At 37.6% G+C, this 26,267-nt stretch overlaps 2 protein-coding genes across 2 annotated transcripts; one reads left to right on the top strand and one right to left on the bottom strand.

The window, feature by feature from the left end:
* Positions 1-13,635: 13,635 nt before the first annotated feature.
* On the top strand, positions 13,636-14,569 carry LOC104221590 (uncharacterized). The gene is made up of 3 exons (XM_009772665.1): positions 13,636-13,729; positions 13,795-13,984; positions 14,098-14,569. The coding sequence occupies exons 1-3, from the start codon at positions 13,636-13,638 to the stop codon at positions 14,567-14,569; spliced, it is 756 nt and encodes a 251-aa protein (XP_009770967.1).
* Positions 14,570-24,529: 9,960 nt separating this feature from the next.
* Positions 24,530-25,042, bottom strand: LOC138868746 (uncharacterized). Its single transcript, XM_070146315.1, has one exon. The coding sequence runs from the start codon at positions 25,040-25,042 to the stop codon at positions 24,530-24,532; it is 513 nt and encodes a 170-aa protein (XP_070002416.1).
* Positions 25,043-26,267: the final 1,225 nt, after the last annotated feature.

Below are 26,267 nucleotides of genomic sequence, written 5' to 3'. Positions count from 1 at the left end.
AGTAAAAATAAAAGATAGTGCATGATGCTTGTTCAGCCTTGCTACCCCGAGGCTTTTCGGGTTCTGGTGGTTCTGATGGTCCAGTTATTGAGGCATGCTCCTCTGCTTACTACCTGTATGGAAGGGCCTTGTGAAGTAAAATGATGATGCAAGAGTGCACGAACTAACCTTTGGGGAGAGGAATAACAAAAACAAAGAATAAAATAAAAGGTAACTAAGTTAGTGAGGATCATAAAAAGTATTGCAGTATTTAAACACATAGTGCAGGAATTTAAAGCGTGTCCTAATTTGGGGACCTCTTTGTTCCCGAGGTAGGCCTAGCGACAAATTGTTTTGGAGAACTTAGAATGCTAAATGCCTCATTTTATTGATAGAAAAAAACGAATCCCAAATCGACACTAAATAAACAAGAAATGAAAATCACTAATGGCCATTGGCCTTATTACATTTTATAAAGCGAAAAGATAAACTCCTATCTACTTGGTCCCTGAAGGACCTTCCTCAGGTTGAATGCTCTCGTTGATCAGATCCTCCAGTTCGCGTAGGTTCACCAGTAAAAATGCCTTTGCCAGGTGTTCTCCTTCGTTTCCCTCGGTGCTCTGGCAGTCGGTGACTCTCTTCCTCACTTTCCCTTCCAATTCCAGCAGACTGTACTCCAGATATTCCAACTTTTCACTAGCTTTGGTGGCCCTCTCTTTCCACTCGTTGATTTGGTCATTTGATGGAAGACTCCTCCACCAGTCTAGCAAGAGTGGGGGCATGCTAATCATACCAAAACTGGGGACCTCGTGCCTCATTTTCTGCAAAACAAAAGGGTTAGGCCCTTACCTCCACCAGACTCGACTATTTAATATCAACAATTAGCATAAATGCATCTAGTTCTCCAAATAAATGCACAGAATGTGATGATGTCCGTTTGGGTTTTAGGGAAACCCAGTGGACTTTGGACAAGACTATCTTAAAGGATCATTATGTGGACAACATAACTGACCCGGCTAGGTTTGACCATGATGCATGCATAGATAAATAGAGTAAGGTTTCTATGGAGTTTTAGATTGGTACCCTTGAGCGGACAACTCAAGGAGGAAAGGCATGAAACCGTCGACTACACCGTTGATCGACTAGTTTTTCCGCAAATACGCCTTTTTCAGATTTAGGAAGTGATAATATTAGAAGAGCGCAACCACTCATTATAAGTGTTAATATGGTATTTTGTTTGGCACGAGTGGAATATGATGTTGAAAACATGTTTATGCAATAACTAAAGCAGGTTGTCACGTATTTGCACATTGAGAAAGTAGTAAATACAACAGTTCTTCATAATTTAAAGCAGTAATAAAGGAAAGCAGTAAAGGAAAGCAGTAAAAGAAATAAAGAAAAGAAACAAAAAGACAAGTCAGTTTTGTAGTTGAAAAGGGGAATTGAATGCTTAAAGGTATTAAACAAATAAAGGCATATAAAGAAAATGTCAAGCCACAATAATACTCTGAAATGGTAAAAGCCTAAAAGATCCCCAGCGGAGTCGACATGCTGTCGCGCCCCCTTTTTCTCGAGCGAAATCGGGTTTATGACATTTGGGAGGACAACTCATTCCCTTTTGGGAATTGGGTTTGAATTTAAAGAGTCACCACCTAATGATTAGGGTGCATTAGGACACCAAGAGAGTTTGATTTGAGTAACCAGAGATAGGGTAAGGGCTTGAAATTATCCCAAGGGGAAGGTATTAGGCACCCATCAAGATCCACTTGTGTGGTTCCCGGCCAGACTATTATTGTGAACTTAGGTGCAAATAACACGTAAACAAATAAAGCTTCAAATAAGAGGGGATTTTCACATAAGGGTTTACAAAGAAATAAAATTGGAAAGAACTAAAAGAAAGCTGATTTTTTCTTAAAAAAAGAGTTTGAAATTCTTTAAAAGAGATAAGAAATAAAGGAAAGGGGGTCATAAGTTTATTACTAATATGGATCACCCCACACAATACCCGGTAATCACTCCTTAAAGAGGGGTTACGCGTGGCATCATTGCGTGGTCATCATATCCATATCTACCTTTCCCACCCTGTTAAGGCATTAAAATGCGGAATGGTCTCGTTTACTCATTGCATGCCATTACCCGCCCCAATACTGTCAGTCCCAGAGGCATTTATGACTACTAATCCTAAAGAGAAGGGATATCGGCTTATTTGTAGTTTCAAAGGTAAAATTCTAAGGTGACATGCAAGAACACATATAACAAATTGAGGGAAAGCACATAACAGGCAAAAGGGCTCAGATATACCTCCTTTAGTCAAAGAAGCACGTAATTTAGTATGTCTTGCGCATACTATTTAGGGTCTGATTAGATACTGAATGCGAAAGAACTTAGAGGTTGAGGCAGACTGATTTATTACATATTTCAGATAAGAAGCACGAATCAGGCCTACCTGTTAGTTGTAGTTAATAGAACAGATTCAGTTTACAGTTATTACCCTAAGGCTTGCCTAAATGTTAGGAAAAAGGTCCTATAGGCATGATTCAAAAGATAGTAAAACTTGAAATAAATTATTTGAAACCCTATATGCATACTCGTTAAACTGGCTAAGTGAGAGACTCAGATTATTAAAAGAAAGGAAGAATTCAAACAAATTGATTATAAGCTTTGCAACTGACAGTATCTATTGTTACTGATTTTTATATCTAACATTAAGTAAGGCGAATCAAATTTAATTAGAAACTCTTATAGGCATGCTTTCTAGGCGTTACTGATTTTAAAACCTTGTAGACGTAGTATAAAAATGCAGAAAACTTGTCTTAAACCTATGTACATGATCTCTAGATGCTGAATTCTGTTTAAGACATGATACCTAAGTGCAATTGAATGTTTAAGTCCTATAAGCATGGTATCTAGGTGAAGAAATTTGTTTAAGACCTATGAACATGATTTCTATATGAGAAAATGGATATACAGGATTTAGAAAGACCTATAGGCATATTTTCTATATGCATATGCAGAATTTAGATTGACTTATAGGCATGATTTCTAGACGAAATTAGCAGACCTATGATCATGATTTCTATATGAAAATGGACATTCAGAATTCCCTATAGATATGCTTCTATATGCATTTGAATGTGCAGAATTCGAAAACCTATAGACGTGGTATCTATGCAGAATTCAACATTCCTATAGACGTGGTATCTATGTGAGAATACAGAATTCAGAATTCCTATAGAGATGGTATCTATGTGAGAATGCAGAATTAAGAATTCTTATAGACATGGTATCTACCCTTTTTGCATACATAATTACCTGCCCTTTTCACTAATCAGCCCCAAATGTTTATTACAAAATTATTACAGCCCAGAATAAAGTAAAAGAATATATTAGAAATTAAAAGTAAAACCAAGGAGAGCCTAATTCAGACTTCATGTCTGAAATATGAGGTAAACCAACTCCAAGAGATTCATTATCCAAAGCCTTTCTCCCATTTGAGTGTGTCAGAGTTCCCTAAGAGTCTCAAATGAACTCCGGGCAGTGCTCACACCCAAACGTATTACCAGATTAAGACAAGTGCAGTATGAAACGGCCAGCCCTCAAGTGTCCAAGTTCAGAGGAAACTCAAGGTCCCAAATCAAGGCTCACAAGAAGGGGGCCGAACTTAAAGACTAAGAGAGAGTGCAAGTGCAGAAACAGAATTCTGAGAGGGGGAAAGGTGAAGGAAAACAGCTACAAATAAGTACACCCAGGGGTACAGGGGAATGTGGAGGTTGTAAAGAGCCTATTGCTTAGGCAAGGGTAGGTTTTAAGCATGCTCAGCTACGGAGGATGCTAGCATGCCATAAGCTTGTCAAAACACACATTAATGGAGGCTAGGATCCCAAGGGATCAGGTTTGATTCATGGGCAACAATTTACATATTTCCATGCTCCAAACCATAGCATAAACACACAAGGGGGTGGGGGAAGAGGGATTCCTAATAGAACAGGCAGGAAAAGAAATCAGTAATGCTGAACTATACAGAAACAGTAAGTAGTCATGGATACAAAAGCGTAAATAAACACATTATTGTGGTGCTAAAGCTTAAATCAGGACATACCAGTTTCGAAGAAACAAATAGAGAAAAGCAGTAGGTCTTGTAAACAGGCCACGGTGCAGACAAGAAGAGAGAATACTATTGTGAATAAGTGTGAGTTCAAAAAGACTATGAATGAGTGATTGTCTGTTTTGTGTCAATGCAAAAGTCAGGTATTTATAGTGTGATAACAGGCAGAAAATAAGGCAAGAAAATAATTATGGGACTGTGTATCAATTAAAAATCAATCAGTATCAAAGACTTCCTTTAATCAAGGAGTTAAAACCAAACGGTAATAGACAGAAATTATTTAAGGAAGGAGATCAAGTAAACATCTTGTGCAAAGTAGATAAATGGGCGAAAATACATAGGAGTTTAATTTAATGGAAGAATTAATGAAGAATCTTTGAAATACACAGTTAATCAAATAAGGTAAGAAACACAATTAATCAATCAGCACATAGTAAATCAAGGAGTCAGGGATTCAAAGTTATAAATAAACCAAGTCAGAATCGAAAGGCTAAGGGAAAGTTCTCGAATCAACCCAAGAATCAGGGGAATCAGTAAAACAAAAAAAGAACCAATCAGACTCACATAAGGAGGTCTGAAATCAGTTCCAAATTGAAGGCCATTTTAGAGGGAAACTCAGCATATAAAAGAGTATATGAGTATTAAGCAGGCAAGGCTGAATTTAGGACAAAGAGAAACATCGTATAGTAGCAAACACAGGTAGTCACATAGGTCGATTCTAGTTACTCAGTAACAGAGAAGAGAGAGTATCGAAAAGCATACCAAAAGGTCAAGTAAAAGACCTTATAGAGTTTTAGCAGGGAGTTAGAATCATATAAATAAATAAAGATTCAGAAATACAATCGAGCAGTAGATGAAACATCTTTCAAAAACTCGAATAGGTTTAAAGAAATTAGGGTTTTGAAACCAAACAAGTTCAAAGATGAAGAATAAGCAAATCACATAGCAAGTAGTCTCAAAACTCGAATGAATCCCCAAATCTAGGGTTTTCTTCGTCAATCGAGTATAGAGATGAGAACAAGTAAATCAGGCAGAAATACTAACGAAATAATTTCAGAAATCTCAAAAAGGAACTAAGACTTTTAACGTGCATATTCCAGCAGAGGAACAACATAAAGAAACACAGTAGAAAAGCAACATAGTAAAAACAGCATAAGAAACCCGGTAGAAGAACAACGTAAGAAACAAAGTAGAATAAGAACAACATAAGAAATATAGTAGACATGTTTTTTTTAAAAAATCAGAAGAGCTTCGAAATAAAGTAACAAAAAACCCTAAGTCAGAAAAGACGAAGGTTTTGAAAGCAAAGTTTTGAAAGAAACTTTGAGAAAATGTTTAGAAGCTTAGAGTAAACACAGATCTACAACGGATCTAAAAGAATTGGAAGAACCTTGAAGATTAGGGTTTCAGAATAACCCTAGATAGTGAGAAAGGCTTGGAAAGTCATTGATCTTGGCAGGAGAAGTCAAGATCAGGCTTGAACAGTCATAGCTGGCCGGAGCAAGGCCGGAGATGACCGGAGACAGCGAAGCACCGAAATAGACCAAGGTCTGGACCAAACTTCCTCAGGGTCTGGTCTTGAAAACATAATAATCAAGCAGGTAGGGGTCATAGGAGGCAAATACCGGCTTTTAATGGTTTTAGAAGCCATCGATTCAAGCGATTTTAGGATGGAAGTGGAGGGAGGCGGCTAGGGTTTCTGAGAGATAATTGGGAGAAGGGGGGATTCAAAGGCAACTAATGGTGAGAAATGGTTAGGGTTTGGGGGGTAATGGGAATTAAAAAGGAAAGATTAAAGGGTGGTCGTTGATCATTTTGATCAACGGCCTGGATTGAATGGGGATCCGGGCGGGTCATTTTAAAAGGGTCATGGGTCGGATAGACTAGGATTTGGGTCAGGGTAATTGGGTTTTAGGATTGGGTTTAATTGGGTGCCAAATCAGGCCAAAATTGAAATGCAAATGGGTTAACATTTAAATAGCCACTTTTCCCTTGTTTAATTTATAAAAAATAGTAAAATAATTTTTGGGAGTAAACTAAAGGTACTAAAATGATTAATAATATATAATTATAAAAATAAAAAATACTGGAGTCAATTTTATAATTATAAACATAATTAAATCTTGAAATAAGCTAATATTGCAATTATATGCAATTTTATCTTAAAAAATATCAAATAAATTTTGTAAAAATATGCAAAAATTATGTTAGCTACATTTTAGTATGAATATGAGAATCTAATAAGTGAATTGTCAAATGATAATTTTGGAAATAATTATTGGGCTTTTCCTGCTAAAATAAGGCAATAAATTGATTTAAAAAATCTTTAAAAAAAATAAGAGAAAAATATTGAATCCTTAGGACATACTTATATATGCATATACATGCTATTTTGAGAGTATTTTGCATATTGAAAATATACAGGAAAAATTGGGTATCAACATTACTATTGCCCGAGGGGCTTGTGAGGATTTTTGAGTGAGTAAGGCTGAGGGCCTATGTTGTGAGGAAACACTGATACTGATTTGAGGCCAAGGGCCTGAGATATGTATGCCACGAGGTGGCTTGATTGATATGAGGCCGAGGGTCTAGTTTGATGCCACGAGATAGCTTATTATTGTGCTTGGGCTGTAAGGGGCCCCTCTAGGAGTCTGCACACCCCCAGTGAGTGCGGGTACCCATTGTGATGTGAGATTGAGCCTGAGGGGCTGGTATTGTTATATGTGATTACCCGAGGGGCTGATACTGTTCTGAGATGTTGCTCGAGGGGCGGATTTGTTGATACTGTACCCGAGGGCGAAACCTTTATGTGTTTATTTTTCATAATTGCTTGTCAATTACCTGCTTAATTGTTGGAAAAGGCTTTTCAGGAAGTAAAATTTGATACAAAGTATTTTGCCTATCTTTAACTGAATCACTGATTTTTAAATGGTTTTATAGCTTCATTATAGAATGTTTTGTGCTTTACGTGATTTCTTGCTTTCAGTCTTTATTTACATTTGTTACTCACTGCACCCATGTGTGCAGATTCAAGCATTGATGATCCTGCCAGTGCGAGTTGAGAGCTCCCGACGAATGTTCAGAGTTCACGAGGTAGCTGCTTGACATCCGCAGACCCGTGTTTCTCCCTCTTTATCATTTCTATCTCTTATCAGACATTCATAACAGTTCGTAGACTTTTCAAACTTATATTAGATTTTATAGATGCTCATGACTTGTGACACCCTGTTAGGGCTGTGTTGGGTTGTACTTCCGTATTTTTATCGATATTATCTGCTACTTCGTATTATTAATCTTGTCTTAGACTGTTTTACTGTTGTTTTAACTGTTAAACATCGAATTGGGAATAGTTGGTTGGCCTTGTCTTCACGAGAGGTGCCATCATGACCGGGTCCGGGTTAGGGTCGTGACAGATAAAGATAATGAAAAGTAAATCTTTGGAAATACATCATTATTTGGGAGGTTGTTTACCTGCTATCTGACTTTAGGAATTATAATTGTTGTTTTATAAAATTCCCTGGTCTCCTCACAGTATTAATATATTATCATTGGACCACTAGTAAGTGTCGAAGTCGACCTCTCGTCTCTACTTCTTCGAGATTAGACGGGATACTCATTGGGTACACGTTGTTTTCGTATTAATACTACACTTGTTGTGCATTTTTGTTGCACAGGTTTATGTGTGGCTAGTGGCATAGTGACATGGTTGATACGGAGACTCAGGTGAGTTGCATTATTCGAGATGACCGTAGTTAGCAGAGTCTCCTTCAGAGTATTGTACTGTATTTTCATTTCGGTCCACTTGTATTCCGGACAGTTACTGTATTTTATTTCATTCCTAGTAAATGCTCATGCACTTGTGACACCGGGTTCTGGGATGATTATAGGGTATCTTGTATTAACTTCTTAACATTCATATTTGATTTGAGACGATTATCATCACGTAAAGCACAAAGCATTCTATAATGAAATAGTAAAACCATTTAAATATCAGTGATTCGGTGAAAGATAGGCAAAATCCTTTGTATGTTTTACTTCCTGAAAAGCCTTTTTCAACAATTAAGCAGGTAATTGACAAGCAATTATAAAAAATAAACACATAAAGGTTCGTCCCTCGGGCACAGTATCAACAAATCTGCCCCTCGAGCAACATCTCAGAATAGTACCAACCCCTAGGCATCACATAGAACAATACCAGCCCCTCGGGGTCAATCTCACATCATAATGGGTACCCGCGCTCACTAGGGGTGTGCAGACTCCTGGAGGGGCCCCTTACGGCCCAAGCGCAATAACAAGCCATCTCGTGGCATCAAACTAGGCCCTCGGCCTCATATCAATCAAGTCATCTCATGGCGTACATATCTCAGGCCCTTGGCCTCAAATCAGTATTAGTGTTTCCTCACAACATAGGCCCTCGGCCTTACTCAGTCAAAAATCCTCACAAGCCCCTCGGGCAATAGTAAAACAGTGTTTCTCAGCCCAAACATCATTTAAAATGTCATTTAAATATTATAACTGAGTAAACATGGCTAAGTAGTAAAACAATGGAAAATAACATGATTGAGTTCAAGTATAAAGTCAAAACAGTGAAGAAATATCAATAAAAATCCCCGAAGGGTTCAAATAGTTGGCACTAGGCCCAAATATGGCATTCAACCCAAATAATGATGATAGCAAATAGTTTTCAATCAAATACGCGGTAAAATCATCAATCCAGACGGACCAAGTCACAATCCCCAATAGTGCACGACCCCACACTCGTCATCAAGCGTGTGCCTCACCTCAATATAGCACTACGATGTGCAATCCAGGGTTTCAAACCCTCAGAACATCATTTACTATCATTACACACCTCGAACCAGTTAAATCTCTAACTCGCGATGCCTTTGTCCCTCGAATCGGCCTCCACCCACATCGAATCTATCCAAAATCAAAACGAGCACGTCAAAATATGCTAAGGGAACGAAGCCCAAACAAAAATAATCAAAATACAACACAAATCCCGAAATTACCAAAACCTAGACCCCCGGGCCCACGTCTCGGAATTAAATAATTTTTACCTTAATAGATTCCTTATCTCCCCACAAGTTCATACATATCAAAAGTTCTCAAATTCGACCCCAAATGGTTCTTCAAATCCACAATTAAAGGCCTAAGTTTCCAAGCCCTAGTTTCCCCAATTTTAACCTTTGATTTCCATAATTTCTAGCTCTAATCCATGAAATAATAGCATAGGAACGAGTTTTAGGTCCAAATTTCTTACCTCAATGAAGTTCTCTTGAAAATCCTCTCTCAAATCGCCCAAAAAGCTCTCAAGTCGAGGTCAAAAATGGTGAAATAGCTCAAATTTGCGAAATGAAATAACTTATATGTTCTGCCCAAACATTTTCGCATTTGCGGCGTTATACTCACTTCTGCGATACCGCATTTACGGTTAAATCCTCCGCTTCTACGGAAATCACTTATCCCGCCTAAATCGCATCTGCGACCACACTTCCGCATCTGCGACATCGCAGATGCGGTCACCTTACCGCTTCTGCAGTCTCTGCTTACCTGACCTTTTTTCGCTTCTGCGATAGATCTCCCGCACATGCGGTGCCGCACCTGCGGTCCTCAATCCGCAGGTGCGAAAATACCAGAAGCAACAATTTAGCAGCTGCAACAACAATCCAAACTTCCCGTTAACCATCCGAAATCACCCTGAGGCCCCCGGGACCTCAACCAAAAGCACAAACATATCCTAATACCTTATCCGAACTTGTTCCAAACATCAAAACACCTTAAACAATATCAAATCACCCAAAACACATCGGATTCAAGCCAAACTTTCTAAAATCTTCCGAATTTCGCTTTTGATCAAAAACCTAACCAAACCACGTCTGAATAACCTAAAATTTTGCACACACATACCAAATGACACAACGGAACTACTGCAATTCTCGGAATTTCATTCTGGCCTTTATATCAAAATCTCGCCTATCAACCGGAAAATACCAAATTATCAACTTCACCAATTCAAGCCTAAATCTACTCCGAACCTTCAAAACTCATTTTGATCACGCTCCTAAGTCATAAATCACTTCTCGAAGCTAACCGAACAATCGGAACTCACATCCGAGCCCTCTAACACATAAGTGAACATCTAGTTGACCTTTCCAACTTAAGCTCCCTCAAAAGAGACTAAGTGTCTCAAACCTTACCAAATTCCTTCCGGATTCGATCCGACCAACCCGATATCGCATAATATGGATAAACAAAGCATAAAGAAGCAGAAATGGGGAAAATTGAGCGGTAAATCATGAGACGACTGGCCAGGTCGTTACATCATCAATTTATCTCTGGCCAAGAAAGGCAAATGTCAATATTTATAAATCTCAAGCAACAATACAAACATGCACATATCATGCTGAGGTCGTACGGCCCGATCCAACATAAATGTAAAATGTGCACTGCCGAGGGTCGAACGGCGCAAACCATAGATACATCTATTACCCTGCTCGCGAATCATCCATGCAACGCGGTCAACATAAAATAAACAAGCACCATGCTCGCGAATCATATATGCGGCGTAGGTACACATAGAATCACATATTCAAACAGCTAATCAAGACTTCATTAGGGAACAACTATCCAAGGAAAATCCAAATTCTCCCTCTTTAATGATTTAAGAAAAAAGAAGTTTAAACCTTTTAGAAATTCATTTATCAATTCGATAGAATTTAAGCAATTCAAACCGCCAATAGGATTACAAATATTTCCAATTACAATATGCTTTTGGGTCCTAGACTACCTGGACAATAACATAATAGTAGCTACGCACGGACTCTCATCACCTCGTGCGTACGTAGCCCCCACAAATAGGAGCACATAACCAATTAACTCACCTATGGGGACAATTCCTTCTTATAAGGTTAGAAAGGAGACTCACCTCGCTCCGAAGATCCATAACCGGTATTCCACGCCCTTTTGAAGACTCAAATCGATGCACAATGCTCCAAAACTAGCCAATAATTATGCAAATCCATTAATACATGTTTAATTACTCATTACAATCCAATTTATAGCAATTCCTAACCTCGATCGAAAAGTTGACAAAATTGCCCTTGGGACCACGTGTCCGGATTCCGAAATTTTTCGAAGATAAAGTTTACCCATGAACTCAGGAACTCAACTATATGATTTTCTCTTAATTTTATACCCAAAATCGTGGTCAAAATCCAAGAATATCAATTTTCTAGGTTTTCACTCAAACCTCAAGTTTCTACCAATTTCCATGTCCAAATCCGCATATAATCATGTATTTAACTAAAAACTAGCATAAATTACTTACCTCATGCTTGGTGGTAAAAATGGCACCTCAAAGTTGCTCCATAATCGGCTCCAATGGAAGCAATAGGGTTGAAATGAACCCAACCCCCGATTTAAAAGAACCTCACTACCTCCAGCATTTCCGCACCTGCGGTCCCTCGACCGCTTCTGTGGTTCCGCAGGTGCGGCCTTTCTACCGCTCCTGTCATTTCTCATCAGGCCCCCTTTTCCGCTTCTGCGCCTCAACCACCGCAGGTGTGGTCCCGCTTCTGCGGCTACATGACCGCATTTGCGGTTTCTTCACTTCTGGTCAAAACTGCGTCTGCGCCCCTCCTAGACGCTTCTGCGGCTCTGCACCTGCAGCCCAATTCTCGCAGGTGCGGTTACACCAGAAGGCAGCAACTTCAGCTCTTCCTCCAAATTTTAATTCGATCTGTTAACCATCCGGAATCCATCCGAGGCCCCCGGGACCCCAACCAGTCCTAAAACATACTACGGACTTGCTCGAGGCCTCAAATTATATCAAACAACGCTAAAATCATGAATCGACCCCCAATCCAAGCTTAAGGAACTTTAGAATTTCAAACTTCTACATTCGGTGTTTAAACCTATCAAATCACGTTCGATTGACCTCAGATTTTGCACACAAGTCATATTCGCCACTACAAACCTACTCCAACTTCCGGAATCGGAATCCGACCCCGATATCAGAAAGTCAACTCTCGGTCAAACTTCCCAAAAACTTTCAAATTTCTATCTTTAGCCAAATGACTCCAAAATGACCTACGAACCTCCGACTTTACTTCCGATCACGCTCCTAATACTAGAATCACCATACAGAGCTAGTCCCAGACTTGAAATCTCAAACGGACATTGATAACCCTAAAATGCACTTCAATCCAAACTTATGAGATTCTTCCAAAAATGCTAACTTCCACAATAGGCGCCGAAACGTTCGCGGGTTTTCCAAAACCCAGTCCGAACATACGACCATGTCCGAAATCATCATACGAACCTGTTGGAACCTTCGAATCCCAATTCCAAGGTCATTTACTCAAAAATTCAACCTTAGTCAATTCTTTCAACTTAAAGCGTCCGAAATGAAAATTCTCTTTTCAAATGTTCCACATAGTCCAGAGTTCGAAACCAGTTAGTCACATATGCCCCTTATTTTTGTTTTTTTTAATATACATCTGTTTTCCTATAAAAACGACAAAGTTTATATTTTTTAAAATATCCCCCCAATTCCTAAACAAATAGCCCCAATTTCCCAAATAAAAAAATGATCAGCTCTAAATCTCTAATCCCAAATCCTTTGATGCCTCTTTCTCTCTCTCTCTCTCTCTCTCTCTCTCATTCAATTTCAAAGAGAATTGTTTCCATCGTCGTCTCCTCCGTTAGCCCCTCCCAAGAAGGTCGTTTTTCTCAAATACAAAGGGCTTCATCTTGGTATCTAACTAAAAGTTCAGGTTATCAATAAGAACCAATTCTAGTTTTCCAATTTTCTAGTATTTATTCCTCTTTTTCATAAAGATTTAATCCCAATAAATTTCCTTCACCTCTATGTGCTTTCTTCTCTTTGTTGTAGTTCAATTTCAAAGAACATTGCTTCATAGTTGTCTCCTCCATTAGCCATAAACCACTACCGCTTCTCGTTGGATCGCCTCTCTCGCCGCCAACCCGTCAATTGTCACTATCAGGTTTCTCTTTGGTTTTTAATCTTTTTTTCTTTCAGTTACAAAGCCTAAAAAAGGCAGGTTTTTCAATTTTCTAAATATATGTGCTTTCTTATCTCTGTGCTTGTGCATCCCCTGTTGGTTTACCTACAACAGTGATGTGTGTCGCTCACTCTATTTGTTAATCATATGGCTAAATCAGTTGTAGTCGTAGCCCCAAATAAGGTTCTGTATATTTGTTATACGCTGAGAGAAATTGATGCTGTGGAATGGAAATACTAGTGCTTTGTGTTTAAAGGAAGCAATTGTTGATTACCTTGCTCAATATTCTTTATGCTTATCTTATGTTCGTGGACAGTGCTATAACGGAGCAAGCAATATGCAAGGGGATCTACGTGGCATCAAAACTTTGATTCAACAAGAAAGTAAATCTGCTTATTCCATTCATTGTTTTGCACATCAACTTCAATTGACTCTTGTTGTGGTGTCCAAAAATGTCTTGAAGTGGGAGAACTAGTATTGTTGGTTTCTAACGTATTGAATATAGTGGGAGGTTCTTTTTAACGTATGGATGATATTCGAGAATCTCAAGCAGAAAAAGTTCAAGAGGCATTAGATATGGGTGAACTTGAAACTGACAGGGGTTTGAACCAAGAACTTGGTATTGCTAGAACTTTATTTTTATGTGTGGCTCAATTGTTGATGCGCTTGATACTATTGTTGTAGATGCCCAGACTTTAGAAGAAAGAGCTAGGGCAAAGGGATATCTTACAACTTGTCAAACATTTGAGGTTGCTTTCATGTTGCACCTAATGAGAGATGTTTTGGGGATCACAAATGAGCTTAATACAACTTTACAGAAAAAGGAGCAAGATATTACAAATGTTATTCTACTTGTTGAAGTGGCAAAAAGACGGTTGCAAAGCTAAGAGGGGAAGAATGAAATTTACTTGTTGATAAGGTGTCTGCATTTTGTGTCAAGTATAACATTGTGATACCAAACTTTGATGATCTATATGTTAACTCTAGAAGATCGCGATGTAAAGTTGTTGATTATACTATTTTACATCGCTATCACGTCGATGTATTTTTTAAGATTATTGATTGGCAAGTTCAAGAACTCAATGCTCGTTTTAATGAGGTGACAACGAAGTTGCTTATTGGAGTAGCTTGCTTAAATCCAGTTGACTCATTTTCCAGTTTCGACATAGTAAAGATATTGGGAATGACTGAATTGTATCCTGACGATTTTTATGAAAATATACCAGTTACTCTCAAGAATCAGCTTGAAACTTATATTATTGATGTTCGTGATGTTGATGAAAGGTTCTCAAATCTACAAGGACTTGTTGATCTTTCTGAAACACTAATTAAGACAAAGAAGCATTTGAATTATCCGTATGTGTTTTGCCTTGTGAAATTTGCTTTGCTTCTACCAATTGCCACTGCTACAGTTGAAAGAACTTTTTCGGTGATGAAGTTGATCAAGAGTGAATTATGAAACCTAGTGAATGATGAATTCATGAGTGGTTGTTGGTGCCTTATGTAGAGAGAAAAATATTTAACACCATTTCTGATGAGACTATTATGAATACTTTCAGGAAATGAAAACTCGTAGAGGACAATTTTAGTAATGTATTTTCGGTTTTTTAATATTAATAAATATTTATTTTTGTTGACTTCTTTGTATATTTGCTGCTTCGCATTTGAACCCGCTTGATAAAAATTTTGGATCCGCCACTGTATGGAAGGCATTAAGATTAATATGACAATCTATAGGTAGAATAGCATATTGTTCAAAATTTTCCTGATGAAATCAAACCTAAAATTTAAGAAAAATTAGATGAAAAACATAGAATATTAGCAAAATCAGTAAAGAAAGTAGTCAGGAACACGAAGAAGCTCATTTCAACCTTCAAAAGTAGTTAAATGTCATTCAAAATGTCAAATATTATTCAATTGTACACTTCATAATATACTTGTACAAATAATTATATAATATTAGTCTCTGAGCGCACCCCAATTTAATGAATATATAATTTTAAAAATTATACAACTAAGATATTTGTGTATGAGTTTTAAAATAAAAATCAAAGAAAAAAATGTAACTGCTTGAAAATGATAAATGTTTATCTTATTTAGTTAGCTTAACAAAGAAAGAAAAAGGTCTATGATTACGTTGTTTATAAATTAAAAGTTAGTGGTCTTCCTCTTTGACTTTGTTTCGGGAACAATTGGCCACAAATTGAATCCATCTGAGAGATGTCTGCAATCTTCATTATTTTATAAAGATTTTCTTTTATGTTTTATTTTCTACTTTTTATTTTTGTGTAAAATTTAAGTGATGATTCATAATTAAGCTACAATAACTATAACGTAAAGTTTGAATAAATTATTATTTAAGACTTTGAAGTAAATTGTGTATTTGATGCTATTCGCAGTCATGCGAAATCAAATAAGAATTCCTACCGGGGTTAGAGAAGAACATTTATATAAAGGAACAAAAAATCTTTGGCAAGTTGGCCGCATCGAAAATAAATTAAAAGCATGTTATTTATTTATATTATAGTAATTTGAAAGTTCTAAATATTAGGACTTCTTACCTGGTTTAATGAGAAATGAATTAAAAAATAAATTTTTTGTTGATTTTAAGGTCCTAAATTATTGAAAAGTAACTTAAAACATAATTCTATCCAATGTAAAATTTATTTTAAAGAGTATAAATTTGAACGATATTTTACTAAGGGACCTCATGCTTTTACTATAGTATAAATAGTTAGATGTATACGCCATTTAGATGTGTGTATATATAGTCGCAATATACAGGTTGTATATTATGTGTATATAATATTTATAAAACTATAATATTTTTTGAAATATATGTAATGTTTATACAATAAATATATGACAAATTGTATTATAATATTATAATATACTCAATTAATGTTTATATTTATACTATAAAGAAACAGAAGCTACTTTTTTTTATTTATAAATAATTATATTTGAAGTTTGGATATGTATAACAAAAAACATGGACAAATTTGAATATAATTACTTCAATTATCCTCTTTCCATTCATTATTGCTTATTCTAGGATTTATTAATTAGTATCCCTATTTTGACGGGATTGGGTTGGGTGGGTTCTGCTATACAATGTAACTTTCTCTTGTCACCGTACAATAATTTAAGGTTGCTAGTTAATAAAAAGGGAAATTTTCGTTCCATACTATATAGGAAACTATATTACCAAATGTGTTCATAGTTTGTATATTACCCTTTATGCTAATAGTATTTCTACAAAATATAGACCATGCATTAAATAAGGGATCATTGTAGCTGTAGGCTTCCTTATTTAGGCGCGCTAAAATTGGGGGATTAAATATTCTTCCAGATCTTCCAAACGCAAATCACGCACATTAATCTTCTTCGTCAGTTTCGTTTCAAATTTAGTGTCTCTACATCAAACGCAATTATTCTTCTACGATTCAAAAACGAATTGATTATTCTTCTACAATTCTGTTGTTTATTTATTTTTCTTTTATTCATTTAACTATTGTATGAAAATTGAACAACATTGTATAAAAATTATATTTAAATGGTATTATATTGTAATTGTGTATAACTTAGTAGAAATAATGTACGAAAATTATAGATAATTTGTAGATAAGTTGTATAATATATAATTAGTTGAATGAAAATTATTTTTAGTATGTATAAATCAGATACAAAATATACAAAAGACATATTGTATAGATTTTGTATAAAATTTGTATGTAAGTTTTATGTTATTGTAGTTATATTTCACTGGGTGGAAATAATGTGTGAAAGTTGTAGAAAATTGTAGATAAGTTGTATTCCTCTATAAAGGGAGATGTTGACATATCAAGTAACTTTAGTGTTCCAGATGAACATGCATGAAAATAAAGATAAATTCTTTTATGAATAGTTTGTAGATATTTTGAAGATAATTTGTAGAAACATTGAAATTCTATATTTTCATATTAATTTTTCAAATGATATGTGTCACACCTCCTTTTTACACTACCCGAAGGTAGTATAAGGGAGTTTTTCCACTTTAAGTGACATTATTCGAAATGGAATTAATTATTCATTTTTATTCAGAGTCGCCACTTGGGATAGTTTATTTGGTGTCCCAAGTCACCGGTTTATTTTGAATCCCGAATTGAGGAAAATTTCGACTAACCTTTTGAAGTCTGCGAACCATAAATTTTGAATAAGGAATTCTGTTAACCCGGGGGAAGGTGTTAGGCACCCCTGAATTCCGTGGTTCTAGCACGGTCGCTTAAACTATCATAATTGGCCTATTATCTGATTTTAATGCATGTTTTAGCCAATGGTGTAACTTTAAACTATTAACCGCTTTTAATTAATTTTAAAAAGATTTCAATGTCATCTAAAACGCGTCTTTGGACTACGCCACATGAAATGCACCCGCAGTCTGAGACACATTTTATTTAACGTTGTTGAGATTTGGATATGGGTTACATGAAATGCACACCCGAATTTAGGGAAGTAATGTTTTTTAAAAATAGCGCGCCTAAAGCAACTACGCACTTTCAACTTTGCGAGAGCCATGGAAAATTCAACTAAATGGCGCACCTCGATTTTTAAGGATTAAAATATAAATTAAGCGAGGGCCATGCATTTGGAGCCTTTATTTGGCACGGCACACCTAGATTCTAATTTTTAAAAGGGCTTCTAAACTTAGATTGGGGGGGGGCGTAAATTATGTGTTTGGCTGATATGGCACACCTCAAACTGTTTTCAAGAGGCAAATTAATAAAGGAAAGCTTTTAAGGGATTCTAATTTTTGCACTAAACGTTCGAACTTATTTAACAAACTAATGAACCTTGTTCAAATAATCAATTACTTAGGGAAATCGTCCTAGACAACAGCAATATGAACAGGGCGTTGGATTTGATGAAAATAAAATAGGCTCGAACAACAAAAGATAAGCAACCCAATGATCAAATGCTTTCAAGCTTAAGCCCAAAAATGAGCCCGATTCTTGGTAGAAGAAAAGGCATTCATGAGAAAACACATGCATTTGAAATTGAACTTTTATCAGTTGGTCCAGCATTAGGCCCAATCTTCAGAGCCAAACACTTGTGCAAATTCAATTAAATGCCAACCAACTAGGACCATACAAACACGAAATCAACTGACATTTACTTCTGAATTTTTACTATTGAAACACTAACCAACTAAATGATCATTCTGCATTTTTAATATTCATACTTAAACATGTCCACAAGTAAATTAGGATCAAATCAACGCATAGTTCAATTCTTAGAGTATTCTGGACCATTTCGCTCACTTTAAGCATGATTTCATACCTACTAAAGTTAAGAACACATTCAGCTACCCAACTACATGAACACAGCATCATCCAAACACAACTAATATGTTGCAACAACTTAAACGAACTATCATAGCAGAAAAGACTCTGATCCAGTCCACATTATAGGATTTAGCATGATTGAATATAGGGTCTAACTACCAATTCAACAAAAACAAGTTGTTCCCCAAGTTTTCATAATAGTCCCAAGTTAGATACAATAGTAAAAGTTCACTATCCAAACCAGAACTCAACTAGACGATGTACACATCAGGTTACTAAACAATATCAAAAGAAATATGACTGAATCACAAAATAACTGATGATATGCTTTAAACTTTTGCTTTTCATTTCATTCTTCAAGTCAAGCCTCACATGAGGTAGAATTCAGAGGTCATTTACCTGAGAATAAGGGGAAAGCAAGAAGAAGTATGGATCAGTAGGCAGCAGCAACAGAACAGAGTCCCAGATTCAGCAGTAGAACAGTGAAATCGGCTCAAGAACAATCAATGAAACAGTGGAGGAATAACAAATCCAAACCCAGATTCAAACCAAAATTCAAGCCATTTCTCAAACCAGAAGTGTAACTAGGGAAATTTTCAAGTGCTTTAGCTAACAAAGAGAGATCAGAAATCCAAACAAGCAGAATCTTGGTAGTCTTCAACCATGGAATGCAGGAATTCAAAATTGTTTTTTAAAAGAACTCAGTCGTTTCAGCTTTTTTTTCCAGGGATTTTTGTCTCTAATCTCTGACTCGAACCTCAAATAAGGATGTCTTTATAGGCAAGGTTTTAGGGCTGCAGAAACAAGGTCATCTTTTAACTTAAGATTTTTTGCAATTTTTGTTTTTGCTCAAGTACCCTCACTTAAAAAATCAAATTTTCAGTTAAGTCCCAATGACACTTTCCTAGCAGCTTCCTAATTCAGTTATGCAAGATTCTCTAAGGTAAACTACCCAAATAACCCTTTAAACCCCTGCTATTTATTTTAGTAAACCAAAACTTCAGACAAATGGCCCAAAGGTCTTGGGCTACTGCACTAGCAGGTTCTACGGCCTTTGGGCTCCTGAACCCTTGAAGCCCAAATTGTGATCCAAAAGACCATAGGCTGCGAATAGGTAAGCCCATAAGTTCTGCCATTCCGGCATCGAAAGAGAAAAACTAACAGAGCAAAACAAAAAAAGATGCAAATGAGGCAACAGACAAACACGAAATCAGAAATACTAAAGAAAAGGCTAATTACACTAATATAGTTATAATCACTAATATGACCCAATTCTAAACATGCAACAGAGATCAATTCGAAATAACAAAAGAAGAAAGAAATAAGAAGAAACAACAATACGCGACTTGAAATGGATACAAAGAATGACAGAAAAGATAGGAGATAAAAGAGGAAGAAGACAGAAGAAGATGAACAAAAAATGATGAGAAGCAAAGAAATACCTAGAATAGTAAAAAAAAAAAGGAAAATGGCTTGAACGGACTTCTGGTGCTTTCCGATTTGAAGCAAAAAAGAGTGTCAGTCGGTTTGTTCTTGCGAGAACAAACGTCTAGCACTCATTTTAGCCAAAATCATCTTCGAAACAACGGAACCAGACCTTTTAAATGAGGCATCAAAGGCGGGAACAAGTTTAGGGCTCCATTTTACGATCTGAAATTAAGGAGAAGTGGAAAGGATTTAGGGAAAATTGGTTGTGGTTTAGTGTTTAAGGGACTATGGGGATTATGGGGTTGAAGTTTGGTGGTGATTGGAAGCTGTCTCGCCGGTAAAAATGGCAAAGAGGACGTGAGAGCGGTGCTGGTTTGATGAGGGAGATGGTGTTTGAGGGAGATGAGAGATAGGATCTGTACTAGGTTAATGAAAAGGGTTTCAGGCATTTTTATGTAATTGGGATAAGTAATCTGGGCCGTTGGATCTGATGAAATAAAGGGCCTCGATTGATTTTTAAAAATTCAAACTCAAAATGACGTAGTCTCACGCCCATACTACGTCGTTTTCAATAGTCTTGAGGCTGAAGTCTTGGACCGGGTAGAGACAACGGGTTTGGGTCTGATTTGGTTGGGTCTGGATGGGTAATGGAGGAAAATGATTTGGGCCTGAGGGAATTTGAATTAAATTGGCCCAAAATCCCGACTCTTTTCATTTCTTTTCCTTTTCTTTTCATTTCAAAATTCTTTTTCTTTTCAAACATAAAAATAAAACTTAGATTAATTCCTAACCCAAATTATGCTACCAAATTAGGTTAATTACTTAAATAATATTTACAACAACTAATTAATTACCAAATTAAAGGAAAACTACAAAATTCGAAGCTAAAATTAAAAATGCAAAAATGCACTTTTTTGTGATTTTTCATTTTTGTAAAACACTAATTTACTAATTAATCAAGAAAAAATATAAAATTAAGTCCTAATGCAAATGCAATATATTTTGTATTTTTATGACTTAAACAAAAATTAGACATGTGCACAAAAAATGCAAACAAAAAAGAAAAACTCTACAATAATTTTTAAAATAACAAATAATTAAAAGGAAAAATCTAATTCTTGGGATTATGTAGGAGCAATTCAGCTGAGGCAAAAATCACGTGCTCACATCTGCCCCTCTTTGCTCAGAGACACGAAGGGTTTTCGGGCAAAGATAAAATGAGCAATTATGAGGGATTTTTGCCCATTTGACACTCCATGAGAAACATTTTTTGAAAAGAGTCTGACCGAACCTTGCTTCAAAGGTTGCCTACATATCCTTGGCTATAAAGGAATCAGATCAGTGTAGTTTTGGAAGTTTTGGTAGTTGGGACTACCGAGAAGTTGTGATTTCACTGCTGCTGCTGCTACTACTACTTGCTGACCTCCTTATTACACCAAAAGGAAATTCAAATGCTAAGCTAGCTAAACCTATCAAATACGAGTTACAAGATTCCTATCTATAAATCTCTTGAAACTTGATCTTGAGTCTTAGCTGGTTTTTGTTGTTGACTTCGATCTGAATCTTGATGCTCGTCAGTTGCGTGTGCTGGTTCTTTCTTCAGCTCTTGAATCAAAGCGGGACACGCGGAGCTTGTGACTCCAATTATATCGTGAGCAGTCTGCATCTCTGTCTGCTTCAGCATTTTGAATTCACTTCTTTGTTCTTTTTCTTCTTTTATTTATTCTGGACCGAGGCTCATTCTTTCGGCTACATCGGATCCTGTGCTCCGAGGTCAGACCTGCTCCGATGCCAAAACAAACAAACGAACGAAATTTTTCTGCCCCAGTTTTCACTAAGAAAATTTTGTGAGTTATTTGTGACAAAAGTCTGAACTTTTTTTTTTTGAAAGCAATAAAATAAGGATTGTGTCTATCTAGGAGGGAAAAGGTTAGGGGATGGATCCCTATATCTAAAATGTTAACTCAGGGATTGGATCCCTAATATTGGCAAAAAGGTGACTGAGAATGGAAGTTCTATGTCTAAAATCTCAACTCAGGGATTGAAGCCCTAATGTTGGTAAAAGGCGACTAGGTAATGGAGGCCCTATGTATAAAAATCTCAACTCAGGGATTGGAGCCCTAATGTTGGTAAAAGCGACTAAGGAATGGAGGCCTATGTCTAAAAATCTAAACTCAGGGATTGGAGCCCAAATGTTGGCAAAAGGCGACTAGGGAATGGAGGCCCTATGTCTAAAAATCTCAACTCAGGGATTGGAGCCCTAATGTTGGCAAAAAGGTAACTAGGGAATGGAGGCCCTATGTCCAAAATCTCAACTCAGGGATTGGAGCCCTAATGTTGGCAAAAAGGTGACTGGGGAATGAAGGCCCTATGTCTAAAATCTCAACTCAGGGATTGGAGCCCTAATGTTGGCAAAAAGGTGACTAAGGAATGAAGGCCCTATGTCCAAAATCTCAACTCAGGGATTGGAGCCCTAATGTTGGCAAAAAGGTGACTGGGGAATGGAAGCCCTATGTCTAAAAACTCAACTCAGGGATTAGAGCCCTAATGTTGGCAAAAGCGACTAGGGAATGGAGGCCCTATGTCTAAAAATCTCAACTCAAGGATTGGAGCCCTAATGTTGGCAAAAAGGTGACTAGGGAATGGGGGCCCTATGTCTAAAATCTCAACTCAAGGATTGGAGCCTTAATGTTGGCAAAAAGGCGACTAGGGAATGGAGGCCCTATGTCCAAAATCTTAACTTAGGGATTGGAGCCCTAATGTTGGCAAAAAGGCGACTGGGGAATGGAAGCCCTATGTCTAAAAATCTCAACTCAGGGATTGGAGCCCTAATGTTGGCAAAAGCGACTAGGGAATGGAGGCCATATGTCTAAAAATCTTAACTCAGGGATTGGAGCCCTAATGTTGGCAAAAAGGCGACTAGGGAATGGGGGCCCTATGTCTAAAATCTCAACTCAGGGATTGGAGCCCTAATGTTGGCAAAAGCGACTAGGGAATGGAGGCCCTATGTCTAAAAATCTCAACTTAGGGATTGGAGCCCTAATGTTGGCAAAAAGGTGACTAGGGAATGGAGGCCCTATGTCTAAAATCTCAACTCAGGGATTGGAGCCCTAATATTGGCAAAAGGCGTAAAAGATTGAGATTGGGGATTCTGAACTATCATTTTGTTTGAATTTTCTTCTTTTTCTTCTCTTTTTTTTTCATTTTCCTTTTTCATTTCATTTTATTTCAATAAAATGCGGGAAAGAATTTTGGAGGAAAACTTCCCTTTTGGGTTGATTGTTACTGCGAAGCTGTTTCTAGCTTTTGCGCAGCTTTTCTTTTGGCTGCATCTGCTTTTGCATGGTTGCCTTGGGCTACACCTGTTTCAATTTTAAACACAGAACAATTGTTAGTTTGAAACGGTGGTTGGTTTTGTGGCCTTGATTGTCTCAATCACTCGATCTCGGCCCGAACCTTTGCTGAGAACCTCTGCTGCTTGGTGGTTTTCTGAAGATTGATCTATCTTTCAAACCGAGAGTCTTAACTTTTAAGATTTCATGATGGCTTACCCACGTGGGGTTTCGAACCTTTCACTTTATTCCGCTTTTAGGCTTTTGCCTTTGGTTTTATTTTCCTTTTTTCAATAACTATGATTTCAGAGCATCAGCCATCATGGCCAGTCGGGATCGACTTGATGTACCCGCTGAGGCTGGGTACTTTTCTTTAGCTTTAGGCAGAACCCTGTAAAGCCAATCTTGCCACTTTTTCTTTGTATTAGTTTTGAAAACAGAGTTAGACCGAAAGGGATTCAAGGAAAAGTAAATAAAGGACAAGAAAATGAGTTTAAGGAGAAGTGTCCCTTTCGAGGAGGAAGGACGGACTTATCTGGGGTGTATGCAGACTTCAATAGATATGACATGCTTCTTGGACTAGATGCCCGATCCACACAACTATCCCAACTTCTTATAAACCCATTGCGACCCATATTTCAAAACCGAGGAACCTTGCCAGGACTCTTTCAATACCAATGGTGGTGAGAGGTTTCTTCTTTTCAATCAACGGCGCCCTTTGCGGGTTTTTGCCAATCTACTTCTCTCATTTCTCTTCTTACCATCGCCTTATAGTGCTCTTTTACTAGTTTTCATTAACAAGACTCTCTCATTTTCAATTTCTCTGCTCACCATCGCCTTACAGTGCCCATAGGTTTTCACCAATAAGACTCTCTCATTTTATTTCTCTCATCTTGATTGCATCGAATCCAAACAACTGAGTTCTTTATTTTTTTGAAAATATTTCACCGATTGATCGGAAGGACTTTGAACAAGGTTTGGGTAAAGAGCATCTGGACGGAATTACAACTTTGGAACCGTTCCGGTGGGCTCATTGCCGAACCATTATAACATCTGCCCCAGTTTTACTTTTGGGGGGAAACTGGATTTTTATTTTGGTGTGACTGAACCCCAAAGAGAGGCTGCCTACGTATCCTTTCGGAATCAAGTCGAACGTAGTTCAGGGAACTTTGTTTTAGTTTTTCTTTGTTTTTTTTGTTTTTTTTCGAGTTCCAAAGAGGGTAATGAAAGAAAAGTAACTGGCTCAAAGGGTTAGCAAAAGGACTGGAGTGTTTGGGGTAGTGAGAATAAAAGCCTTCGTCATCCCAATCGGATAGTGCTATTGCTGCAAAAGGACTAGACATAGTACCTTTTGACCGCGTCTATGTTCACAGCTGCCTCGGGGTCGTTTCCTTCGATATCTCCCAGATATAACGCTCCTCTTGGTAATATCTTTCGGATAATGTATGGGCCTTTCCAGTTAGGAGCGAATTTCCCTTTTGCTTCCTGATGATGAGAAAGAATACGCCTTAAAACAAGTTGTCCCACTTCAAGATTTTTGGGCCGTACTTTCTTGTTATAAGCACGGGCCATTCTTTGTTGGTACAACTGCCTGTGGCAGATTGTGGCCATTCGCTTTTCATCAATCAGAGTTAACTGTTCTAGACGGGCTTTGATCCACTCACTGTCTTCAATTTCAGCTTCAACAATGATCCGGAGAGAAGGGATTTCAACTTCCGCGGGTATTACGGCTTCGGTGCCATAAACCAAAAGGTACGGGGTTACTCCAACCGATGTGCGCATAGTAGTGCGATACCCCAATAATGCAAACGGCAACTTTTCATGCCACTGCCTGGAACTTTGAATCATCTTTCTCAAAATCTTTTTGATGTTCTTGTTTGCTGCTTCGACGGCACCATTGGCTTTAGGCCGATAAGGAGTAGAGTTCTGATGCGTTATCTTGAATTGTTCGCATATCTCCCCATCAAATGACTATTCAAGTTTGCAGCGTTGTTTGTGACAATAGTTGCAGGAATGCCAAAACGGCAGATAAGATTGGAGTGCACGAAGTCTATCACAACTTTCTTGGTGACAGATTTGAGAGTGATTTATTCAACCCATTTCGTGAAATAGTCGATGGCGACCAATATGAATCTGTGCCCATTTGAGGCTTTTGGCTCGATTGGCCCAATGACATCCATGCCCCAAGAAACAAACAGCCAAGGCGCTGATATGGGATGCAGTTCTGTGGGAGGTGCATGAATCAAATCACCGTGCACCTGACACTGATGACATTTTCGAACAAAACTGAAGCAGTCTTTTTCCATAGTCATCCAATAATAACCCGCTCGAAGGATTTTCTTTGCCAAAACATACCCGTTCATGTGGGGTCCGCACACTCCTGCGTGCACTTCGTACATGATTCTTCCGGCTTCTTCGGCATCAACACATCTTAACAAGTTTAGGTCCGGGGTCCTTTTGTACAAGACATCACCACTCAAAAAAAAACCACTTGCATGCCGTCTAATGGTTCTCTTTTGGTCTCCACTGGCTTGCTCGGGGTATTCTTTGGTTTTTAAGAATATTCTGATGTCATGATACCATGGCTGAATATTTGGTTCTGCCTCAACCATATTATAGTAGCCATGCCTTTTCCTGATTTGGATTTCCAAAGGATCAATATGGGCATTGCCTGGGTATGACAGCATCGAGGCCAAAGAAACAAGCACATCAGCCAGTTCGTTATGGCAACGAGGGATGTACCTGAACTCTATTGACTTGAATCGCTTGCCAAGATCTTCCACATGTTGCCTATAAGGAATAAGCTTGACGTCTCTGGTTTCCCATTCTCCTTGAGCTTGTCGGATAATCAGATCCTAGTCTCCCATGATTAACAACTCTTCGACATCTTGGTCGATTGCCATGTTCATACCTATAATGCAGGCTTCATACTCAACATTGTTGTTTGTGCAGAAAAACCGAAGCCTAGTTGTGGCCGGATAATGCTGACCAGTGGGTGAGATCAAGATTGCCTCAATTCCAACACCCTTTTGCGTTTACTGCTCCATCGAAGAACATTTTCCAAGCATTGGTG

The sequence above is a fragment of the Nicotiana sylvestris genome, chromosome 5, assembly GCF_000393655.2.
Source record: "Nicotiana sylvestris chromosome 5, ASM39365v2, whole genome shotgun sequence".
Lineage (NCBI taxonomy): Eukaryota > Viridiplantae > Streptophyta > Magnoliopsida > Solanales > Solanaceae > Nicotiana > Nicotiana sylvestris.
This window is presented reverse-complemented; position numbering and strand designations above follow the sequence as displayed.

What these genes read in the sequence shown, in the direction of transcription:
- LOC104221590 (XM_009772665.1), top strand. Translation starts at nt 13,636, where the DNA reads ATGGATGATATTCGAGAATCTCAAGCAGAAAAAGTTCAAGAGGCATTA. An exon ending in GGGTTTGAACCAAGAACTTG is followed by an intron (nt 13,730 to 13,794) that starts GTATTGCTAGAA and finishes CTATTGTTGTAG; the next exon opens with ATGCCCAGACTTTAGAAGAA. An exon ending in GTTGAAGTGGCAAAAAGACG is followed by an intron (nt 13,985 to 14,097) that starts GTTGCAAAGCTA and finishes TGTTAACTCTAG; the next exon opens with AAGATCGCGATGTAAAGTTG.
- LOC138868746 (XM_070146315.1), bottom strand. Translation starts at nt 25,042, where the DNA reads ATGATTCAAAGTTCCAGGCAGTGGCATGAAAAGTTGCCGTTTGCATTA.